The sequence below is a fragment of the Pinus tabuliformis genome, chromosome 8 (assembly GCF_031772625.1).
Source record: "Pinus tabuliformis cultivar Carrire ecotype Pingquan chromosome 8, CPIR1, whole genome shotgun sequence".
NCBI classification, from domain to species: domain Eukaryota; kingdom Viridiplantae; phylum Streptophyta; class Pinopsida; order Pinales; family Pinaceae; genus Pinus; species Pinus tabuliformis.
The window spans coordinates 1452302963-1452314248 of NC_142294.1; the positions used below are offsets into that span (position 1 = coordinate 1452302963).

General features: G+C 37.8%; 1 protein-coding gene across 1 annotated transcript; it reads left to right on the forward strand.

The window, feature by feature from the left end:
• The first annotated feature begins 8125 nt into the window (after positions 1-8125).
• Positions 8126-10666, forward strand: LOC149241223 (uncharacterized). The gene has a single exon (XM_089370472.1). It carries the CDS (start codon positions 8126-8128, stop codon positions 10664-10666), a length of 2541 nt encoding a protein of 846 aa, XP_089226598.1.
• The last annotated feature ends 620 nt before the right edge of the window (positions 10667-11286 follow it).

Genomic DNA, 11286 nt, shown 5'->3' on the forward strand with positions numbered 1-11286 from the left:
AATCAATGCACAATACACATGAAAATACTTTGGGGAAAGCCTCAGCTAAAAACCCCACTATTTGTATTATCATACAAGGTGGAAATACATAGGAATTATACAAAGCCTTAGCTCTCACAGTTGGCCAACTCTCAGTACAATCCTCACAAATGTTCATAGGCAATCTTGGCTTCTCTCCAACCTTCCTCTCTACCCTCCAAGCTTCTATTTCCTTGCGCTTTTCCTTGTGGATGATCTTCTCTTACCTAGTGGAACACCTCTCACCAAGTGGATGATCAAGCCTCCAAAACTGTGCAATCTTCAAGGATGATGCCTTGAATGCATGCATGAGTTTTATTTTATAAGAAAACACATGCAAGTTATAGTACGCTATCCTTGACTTTAATCTCAACTGGGTCTTTCTTAGAATAGACATGCATGAGTTTTTGATGAGCGAATCTTCAGTTAACTGGAGTAGCACTAGTTGAGTGCATGCATACATCAAATGACTGTTAACTCTCTATTAGTTCTTCAAACAATTTGGAACTAATTTAACTAGACTTAATTCAGTAAACTGAGTTAACTAATTAAAAATCCAATATAACTCAATCTTATCTCCTTAATTTAAGGGATAACCCTTACATGACTTCAAAATACTTCTAACTTGAATTTCTCCAACTAATTAATTTGAAACAAATTAATTAATTATTTCCAAGTAGTTGTTAAGACTAAATTCGATTTTAATTCACAATTTAATTCAAGGACAAATTAAATTGGAATATTCTTGTTGCCATATTTCAACACTCTCTCTCAACAAGAAAGGGATTATTTGCCACCCCCATCCTGTCTCTGTGGAACTCGAATTTACACTTTGACAATGCCTTGGTCAAAATGTCAGCATCTTGCTCCTCTGTTGAAATATACTGTAACAACATGATCCTCTCGACCTGTGAAAAGCCACGGGCAACAAATATTGCCTTATGCTTCTCCACACTACCATCAGCAACTTGTTTTACTTTGTAAAGCCAACAGGAACTCACAATTAACTTGTTCTCTGGTCTCGGAACCACGTCCCAAACACTGTTATGAACTATGGAGTCATACACCTCCACCATAACATCAACCCAAATCGGCTGCTGCACTACTTCCTCAAAGGAAGATGGCTCGGTCTCAACACATTCCCCAATAAGGGCCATCTATCCAGTGTACCTCTCAGGTGACCTCCTCTATCTACGCTGAGAAGATGGTGCTCCCACATTCTCTCTCGCATCCTCCAACAATCTGTGAGCTTCTCTTGTGCGATTTCGTCCATCTCTGGAAGACTTTGCTTGAGTGGATGTCTCCACTCCTGGAACGTCTGCATGCGACTGCTCTACATCAGTCTGAGGCTCCTCCTCCTTAGGAACCAACAGTTCCTCCACTGCCTGTAGTTGGAGCTCCCTCTTAAGGGAAGCTCGCATGGCCTTTTGCTCATCAAACTTGAGATCTTTGCAAGCCACTGTCCTCCGACTGGTAGGAAAGTACACCCGATAGTTATGAGGTGTATCAGTGTACCCCATAAGTATCCCCAACTCTGTTGTCAGCTCAAGGTTCTTCCGTGCATCCTTTGTCCCACAACAATATACCAATGAGCCAAAGATCCTGAAGTGACCCACATCTGGTCTCTTACAGGAGAAAGCTTCCTCTGGTGTCTTCATCCAAAGTATGCGATGTGGGCTTCTATTCTGCAAATAGACCACTGTGTTGCACGCCTCATCCCACAAGTGAAGTGGTAGGCCTTGGTCACGCAGCATTGCCCATGTTTCCCCTACAATATTTCCTTTATTCCTCTTGGCCACCCCATTCTGTTGTGGGTTATGAGGTGCCGTCAACTCTCATTTAGTTCCTTCCGCTGCATAGAAGTCCTTAAACTCTTGAGAGACATATTCTCCACTGTTGTCACTTCTCAAGGCCTTGATCTTATTCCCTGACTCTTTCTTGACTAGAGCTTTGAACTCACAAAATTTTGTTAATGTTTGGTCCTTTTTCTGCATGAAATAAATCCAGAATTTACAAGAATAATCATCAACGAAAATCACATAATACCTTTTTTTTAATGTGGATGCCACATAGAATGGTCCACACACATCAGTATGAACTCGCTCTAAGATAGCCTCTGCTCGACTATCTCGATCATGAAAGGAAGACTTGGTGTACTTTCCCAAGGTACAACCTTTGCATGTGTCAATTTTCTCAAGTTTACCTTTGGGAAATCCTGTAGATATCTGCTGCATTATCTTCAAAGCCGCATGATGGAAATGGCCCAAGCACCTGTGCAACAACATGCCAATGTCTTGGCTTTGCACCAATTTTTCTTTCGTACTCAATGTTGCACAATCATCTACCTCTAGTTTATAGAGATTCTTCACCTGAATTCCTATCCTCTTGGTCTGACCCATGGCTATGTGTCTTAGGAACGCCTTTCCTTTACTAAAGACAACATCGTAGCCTTTGTCCTCCAACATCGTGGCTGATACTAGGTTCTTCTTCAGTCTAGGCACATACTTCACATCTTTCAAGGTGATAGGAGCTCCATGCTCCCTCTGAAAGGCAACCGTGCCCACTCTTGAAACACTATACTTTCCGTCGTCACCCATCTCTATGCGCCTCTTGAGGTCTTTCTCCTCCAAGGCACTGAATAAATTTTTATGACCGGTCATGTGGAATGAGGCTCCACTGTGAAGATACCAGACACAAACGATCATCGATGACAACATGCATGCAATGAGCGTAAATTCCATTTCGAACTAAGAGGCTAATGCCTCACCTTCCAATCCTTCCTAGGATCCCTTCTTGGACTTCTTCGATGGGAAATTAGTCACATAATGTCCCATCTTGTGAAAATTAAAGCATGTTACTTTAGACATGTCACCCTTTTTCCCTCCATGAGAAGATTTTGATTTGAAATGTGAAGTCTTCCCCTTCCCTTTCCTTGCCTTACTTCTTAAGGCCAGATTTTCTTCATTATCATTCTTGGATGAATAATCATCTCGTGTGCTCCTCCTGATCTCCTCCTGCATAAGATCTGACCATAGTCATTCCCAATCTGATAGTTTCTCCCTTCCATTCACAGAGTCCTGGTAGCTATTTCAACTCTTTGGAAGGCCAAGGAGAGCGTGGCTCACCATATCATCATCGGCATTAGTTGTTCCCACACTACCAAGCTCATCTCTGCAGGTGGTGAGCTTGTTCAAATAGTGGAAATAGTATCGCCCTTCTCCATCTTGATTCTTCGAAGCTTATCCTTGAGCGCCAATTTCCTCTGGTCGCTACTGTTCTGGTAGAGGTCCTTTAATGTCTTCCACATTGAAAATGGAGTATCCTTCCCATGGAGACTCAAGACAATATGGCCTCGAACTCCCTCAAGGATGATCCCTCTCACCTTCGCCGCACACTTATTTCACTCAGCCAACTCTTGTGCATTAGTTGAAGTTGGCTTTGGGATTTCTTGATCAATGAATTCCTTCAACTCATTGTTTTCTAATACAGCCTCCATTCTATCTTTCCATGCTATATAATTCGACCTACCTTCCAAGGCATACTCGAGTCTCAAGCCATAGAATGCCATTGGCCAACCTTGAAGTATGATATGAATTCGATTTTCACCTGCAACCCCGAACTTCAACCTTCAAATTCTCTTCTCAGTATACTGTTCACAGCTCCGATACCATGTAGAAAATTTCTACAAATCCAACTCGATACCATGTAGAAAATCTGACTGTAGGTTAACCCGATAATGCAATATAAGTCAAAGCAAAATACTATAACCTACTTCTACTATCAATTTGCGGAAGCTTAAAGTTTGAGCTAAACAATATAACTAGAAGAAGAAGAATCAATGCACAATACACATGAAAACACTTTGGGAAAGCCTCAGCTAAAAGTCCCACTATCTCTATTATCATACAAGGTAGAAATGCATAGGAATTATACAAAGCCTTAGCTCTCACAGCTAGCCAGCTCTCAGTACAATCCTCACAGATGCTCACAGGAAATCTCGGCTTCTCTCCAGCCTTCCTCTCTACCCTCCAAGCTCCTATTTCCTTGCACTATTCCTTGTGGATGATCTTCTCTTACCTAGTGGAACACCTCTCACCAAGTGGATGATCAAGCCTCCGAAACTGCGCAATATTCAAGGATGACGCCTTGACTGCATGCATGAGTTTTCTTTATAAGAAAACACATACAACTAATAGTACATTTTCCTTGACTTTAATCTCAACTGGGTCTTTCTCAGAATAGACATGCATGAGTTTCTGATGAGGGAATCTTTAGTTAACTGGAGTAGCACTAGTTGAGTGCATGCATGCATCAACTGACTGTTAACTCTCTATTAGTTCCTCAAATAGTTTGGAGCTAATTTAACTAGACTTAACTCAGTAAACTGAGTTAACTAATTACAACTCAAGTATAACTCAATCTTATCTCCTCAATTTAAGGGATAACTCTTGCATGACTTCATAAAGACTTCTAAATTGAATTTCTCCAACTAATTAATTTCAAACAAATTAATTAATTATTTCCAAGTAGCTGTTAAGACTAAATTTGATTTTAATTCATAATTTAATTCAAGGAAAAATTAAATTGGAATATTCTTGTTGCCATATTTCAATAGCAAATAATGTAATAATAAGCTATCTCTAAATTGGATGCGTCAAGAGAGGTTAAGAATGATGGTTGGTAAGTTGACGTAAGTTTTTATATAATTAGTGTAGTTATATAAATTATGTAGTTGGCAAATACTGTTAGGTATCAATCTATGATAAACATCAATGAATTTACTTGATTGCGCTAAGAGGATCTCTACAACTCATAATGGGGAAGATGTAGTGTGTGTAAATGAGTGTAAACATTTCAATATTAACTCAATACAAATTTAGAATAGGCCAGATATAGTGTTCATAAATGAGTGTAAACATTTAAATTTCAACTCAATAAAATATTATTTCAAAGGTGATATTTGTCCATATTAGGTTTAGAATTCCATATCACAATACATTATATCACATAGATTATTATAAACAAATAAATATATTTACCTAGAGTTATTTCCTATCATAATTTAAACAAAACTTTCCACCAAACTATGTAATATTCATATGTAACTAAGCATATTTATGAGGAGTTACTACCCACCATTATTTATGCATTTCTAGAGGAAAAAAAAGAATAAAAATGTGGTGATTTGGATACTAGACTGAATGAGTTTAATGATGCACTGTTGGGAGGTTTTCAGAGTCCTCTTAATAATGGTCTCGTCTGGTCCTCTGTAATTCCCAGATACAAAGTTTCTTTGAGTGACCCATACATAAATGAATTTTTGAATGCCTATATTCAGTTCAATGGATTCAATGTCGCCCCACAAACTTTCATCGCTCAGCTGCATTCTTCTATTTGTCTTTGATTTGTTTCAAGCACAATGCCTCCACTCAATCCGAAATTTTGTTCTAGAGCTTTGAAAGAAGGAGTAATAGTTAGTCCTGGTAATACTACCCCCTTGCAGATCGGGTTTTCAGAATGCACACTGTCTGATGAATGGAATAGTACTTACATTCCATTATCCCAAAAATATCCTCAACTGCAAATGCCAAAAGAACCTAGACAATTGTCTATTGTCAAGCATCTTGATGGATCTTCTGGTCTAAAATTCACAAGCCCTCGCCTTGTCAGATCCATCGCTATCTTGGATAGGTCTCCATTTCTAGGAAGTCAGGATAGTACAAAAGCAGTAATACATCTACTAGTTATGCGTTCTCCTGCTCCTTTATCAATTCCTGTACCACCCACATATTCTACTCCCAAAAAGAATCAAAAGAAACATCTGACTCATAAATCTGATGATTGCCAATTCTGTGTATCCGGTCCATCTTCCAGTTTCCAACTCGAAGACCAGAAGCTTGAAGCTGTATTACCTGATATAAAAAGCTTTAGTCTTCCTAGAGCTCAACAGGATCCAATTGCAAAGATTAATGAAAGATATCTGGAGCCTACAAACTCTAGAAAAACTTTCAAAAATGGTACTTTGAAGTCAGACTTTCAATGGTTACAGATGAAAAATATGTCAGATATAGATCAGACAGAATTAGAGAAAATGCATAATTATACAAACTACCAGATTGTTTGTATGCTGCAGAATATAGATGATATAGCCAAAGATGTGCTAGAGATTAAGGAACATATAAAGAAAATGCAAAATGGTTATAAAGAATGTTTGGAAATGCAAAATGAGCACATACAGATATTGAATGATGTCAATTCCAACATGGGAATAACCTCTGAGTCTCTCAATGATTTAAGGAATGCATTACCACAGCCTACTTCTCCACCTCATTATAGAGAAGTAGATATTTTAAGTTAAAAATTGAAGTTTTCTTCCAGATCAGAAGAATCAGCAGAAGGTCTTAGGAGTATTTTGTTTAAAGGCATAGACAATGTAAATATTGCTAAGATAGAAAAGGTTCAACAAGGAATAATGTTAGCCAGGGAAAAAAAAAATTTGATGAGAGCTAGGCTAACCACTTTTCCTACTGTTGAAAGCTTAAGGTTACCAAAGGGTTATGTCAGTCTTCGAACCCTTGTAGAAAATGGCCAACCATCTACTCCACAAATCTTGGCCATGTCTGGTGTTACCTCCCCTACTCCAGGAGAAACTAGTTCTAAAAGAGATAGAGGAGACACATTTTCATTTTCACATAAAGGAAAGAAAGGCGACACTGACACTTTTGCACATGATGCCTCCGCCGATAGTCCGTTTTCCCGATACAGAGATAATCTGGAAAATACCACTACCAAATTTGAAAATCCCTCAGCTAAAGGATTTGGTAATACACTCCTGGTAAATATTGATTGCATGGGAAGTGAAGAAGTAATAACAGTCCTGCATAATGTTCATGCTTGGGCACTCCAACGCAAAGCTGAAACTAAAGTCTCATGGTCTGATATAGTCACACAAATCGTTTGGTCTTTTACTGGCATTTTAAAACAATGGTGGGATAAGTTGTCTGAAGAAGAGATGACCAATATCATTGAACATCCAACAGATCCCTTGAAAGCTATTTTCGATGCCTTAAAACATGAATTTGTGGGAGTAGTACCAGAAAATTCAGTGCATCATGGTCAACTCTTTTTGTCTCAAAGATTGTGTAACATAGATTATTTGCATGATTATTATTGTGTTATGCAAAAACTTCTTTATCAAGCAGCAGATCCTCACAATGTTGCTTATTTGAGATATTATATAGCTTCAATGCCAGGGAAAATTCCAGATTTGATTAACCACTATATTGAGACCAACAAGATAAGAATTGAGAATTCTTCATTTGCTGCGATACACCAAATGATAGTTTCTATTCTGCAAAAGGAATGTGCATCAGAAAAAGCTAAAAAGAATTTTAAAAAGCAGATGCATTTCAGTACGAAGTTATGTAATAATTTTGCAGAAACTTATGATTTTGGATGTAGTAGCAAATCTAGAAAGAAAGTATCAAAAGTTTCTTGTTCCTGCAAAACAGACAAGTACATTCCTAAGAAAAAATATTATCCTTCTAAGTTTTCCAAAAAGAAGAGGACAATATTCAGGAAAAGAGCAAAGCCTTATAAAAGGGTAACCTGTTTTATATGTGGGAAAGAAGGCCATTATGTAAATACATGCAAAGAGAAAAAGAACAAGAAACAGATGAAGATTATGGATGTTTTCACTACAGTCCATAATCCCGAAAATTGGGATCTCATATCCCACTTAGATGGTGAATATTTTGAAATTTCTAGTGATTCTTTTGTTTCAGATATTGATGATTTACCTAATATCAGCAAAATAAGGTTGGAATCAGATTCCTCTGACTCTGATGAAACTTTTATTGCTGACATTAAAATGTTCTGCTTCAATAAAACGGATAATCTACAGAATCAGATTGATGAGATTAATACACAGCTAGCCCAGCTTGCACCATCCTAGTTAACGGCCAGAAGAAGATTGAAAGAAAGGCTGGAAAGCTTAGAAAAACAATTGCCTTCCAGAAGGATCATTGATGATGAGAATTTCGTGGCAAGAGAGTTTGATTCAATGTTCAAACCATTGTACCTTACAGAAGCTTCTCAAGATACAGGTATGGATGAAATTAATACTCTCAAGAGAAAAATTAGCAGTTTGGAATCATCTATCAAATCAACAAGATCAGAAATGTTTCAATTATCAGCTAAACTTCAAAGTCTTGTTTCTGAATATGATGATACTAATTCCAAATTGGCGAGAATTCTAATGAAGGATATTCCAGAAGAAATGCCCATGAAATCTAAGGAAGTAGATTTGGTAAACATCATGGGAATAGGAGATAAAGTAGTAATTCCTTTGAAGATAAAATTGCCAAACATAAAGGAATATACTTTAGATGCGCAAATCGATTCTGGAGCTATGTGTAGTTGCTGCAAGTTTGGTGCAATTCCTGCTTATTATTGGCAGCCTACTAAATTGTCCTTCAGAGCTGTAAATAAAGAACTAATGGAGATTAACTATATATCTCCTGATTTTCCAGTCTATTTGAATCATGTACAGACTTATGTTACATTGTACAGTTTTGATACAGGCTCAGATGTCTTGTTAGGACAAGATTTTTTGAAAAGGTTCCTCCCAGTCACCTTTGGCAAAGACACCGTCACATTTACTACTAATGAAGGGCCTGTTATGATTCCTGCAAAGAATGAGTACCAGCTTAAAGTCAAACCCAGTGAAGAAGATAATTTGCAGGACACTATGCATAATCTTACAAAAATCCAAAAAATTGTCAAGCATGCAGAAATACATGGACAAAAAGCATTGCAAGCGATCTCAGATAAGCTACACCAGGATTGCACAGCAAGCAGGCCAGACGCTTTCTGGACCAGAGAGAAATATTTTGTAGCATTACCTTATAAAGAAGGGTATGTTTCTAAAGCACAGAAAGCAAGTGCTAACCATATGTCGCCTACTGAACAAGCCTTGTGCAAACAAGAAATTCAACAACTGCTTGAACAACATTTGATTGAGCCTTGCAAAAGCCCATGGGCATGTCCAGCTTTCTACGTCAACAAACATAGTGAACAAAAACGTGGCAAGAAGAGGTTGGTAATTAATTACAAAATATTAAATGAGGCCCTCATGCCTATCAGGTATCCTCTTCCCAATAAAGAATTGTTGCTTGCTAAAATAGCCAATGCTAATGTTTTCAGCAAATTTGATCTTAAAAGTGGGTTTTGGCAAATTGGCATTATTCCAGAAGACAGGTATAAAACCGCCTTCACGGTTCCACATGGCCAATACCAATGGACAGTCATGCCATTTGGATTGAAGAATGCCCCGTCTGAGTTTCAAAAAAGGATGGAAGACATTTTTGGAGGGGTAGAATATGTCATTGTATATATTGATGATTTGCTTGTATTCAGTAAAGATGTAAATACTCACAAGATGCATTTAGAAAACTTTTATGAAATGGTATATAAGCATGGCTTAGTTCTATCTGACTCAGAGGATAAATTTCAAATTGGAAAAGTCAGAATAGACTATTTAGGATTGCATATAGAACAGGGTCATATAGAGCTTCAGCCTCATGTCCTTCTCCACCTTTTAAAGTTTCCTGATGTTCTCCTTGATGAAAAGATGCTTCAGAGATTTTTGGGTTGCTTGAATTATATCCGACAGTTCTACGAAAAACAGTCTGAAGATACAAAGATTTTGCAGAAAAGACTGAGGAAAGAAAAAATTGAATGGTCCAATAAGATGACTACAGCAGTAAGGAACATAAAAAGCAAAATCAGAGAACTTCCCAAGTTAAGACTGCCTGACACTAATCTCCCATTTATTCTTGAAACAGATGCATCTGATCATACATGGGCTGCAGCGTTATTACAGAAACATGGAAGGAAGGAAATTGTTTGTGCGTATGCCTCTGGAACTTTTGACGACACAGAAGTTAAATATCCATCCTCCCACAAAGAAATACTTGCTGTCAAAAGGGGAATTCAAAGATTCAGGTTATTCTTGAAAAGTGTCAGGTTTCTGGTTAGAACTGATCTAAAGCATATGAAAGGTATTTTGTCCAACAAAAAATTGCTAGAACAAGGGAATACCAGGATTCTAAGATGGGCTCTCTGGCTAGAAGGTTTTGATTTCGACATTGTCTATAAATCAGGTGCAGAAAATTATCTAGCAGACATGCTGACAAGAGAAGGAGCTCCAGAAATCAAAGACATCAAGATGTTCAGACCCCTGTACAAAGGAGAAAGTTCTTCAAGTAAAAGTCCAGTCCAGTCTAGTGTCTGTCAGTCAAAAATTTGTTCAATCTTGGTCTGTAGTCAGTGTAAATATGAATTCTGTTGGGATTGTTTTGTTTTAAGAGTCAAGTCATTACCAGTAGAAGTCATCCAAATTATTTTGCAAATATGGTTCGATTCAGAGTCTGGCATGATAGCCTATAGTAGGGAGTTACCTTATAGAGATAGGCCTTGGCGTGTCTATTATTCACTGTCTAGAGAACCAGTTCCTATCTATTTTGGATTCGTCCAACATACTGATTGGACATGGCAAGATTATTTCTCTATCCATCAGAGGGCCAGGATACATGGTTATGTTAGATTCATTGCATATGCGACACAGTTAGATACTGTTAATAACTAGTGGAGTCCCTGGTTTAAGTTGTTCATGTTTAAGTATATGCCTAGGAGTGAGCATATTTGTAATTTTAACTTCCGGGAAACCATTAACACTTTAATTTGGGAAATCCATATTGCTGCTCGATACGACTACACTGTAGAGTTTGAATTTCTTCATACTGAAACAGAGGTAGTCTTACAGGATGGACAGCAAAATGAACCAGCATTCAATTTGAAGGTCAGTTTCCATGGAGAAATTTCTACAGACCCCAGGACAAGACCAGCAAATGTATTCCATTTTCCATTTTTTTGCTGTTTCTTGGAAGTAGCACCTCCATGGCTTGATGATGCATTGCCAAATGATATATTTGCTCCTGACATAGAACAACTACTAGAGATGGATGAAGCTGACAGGGAATATGCTGGTGCAGAAGAATGGCAATATAATAGTGATTGATGTATATGATCACTCATTAAGATATCATGTACATTTTTAGTTTTCGTGGGTCTTTCTTTAAAATATCCACTTTGTAATTATGAGCCGATGTCCTAGATGTCCTAGATTCTGGTATCTGGGAATTACAGAGGACCAGACGGGACCATTAATAAGAGGACTCTGAAAACCTCCCAACAATGCATCATTAA

Excerpts from the sequence above, each read along its gene's own strand:
- LOC149241223 (XM_089370472.1), top strand. The coding sequence starts at position 8,126 with ATGGATGAAATTAATACTCTCAAGAGAAAAATTAGCAGTTTGGAATCA.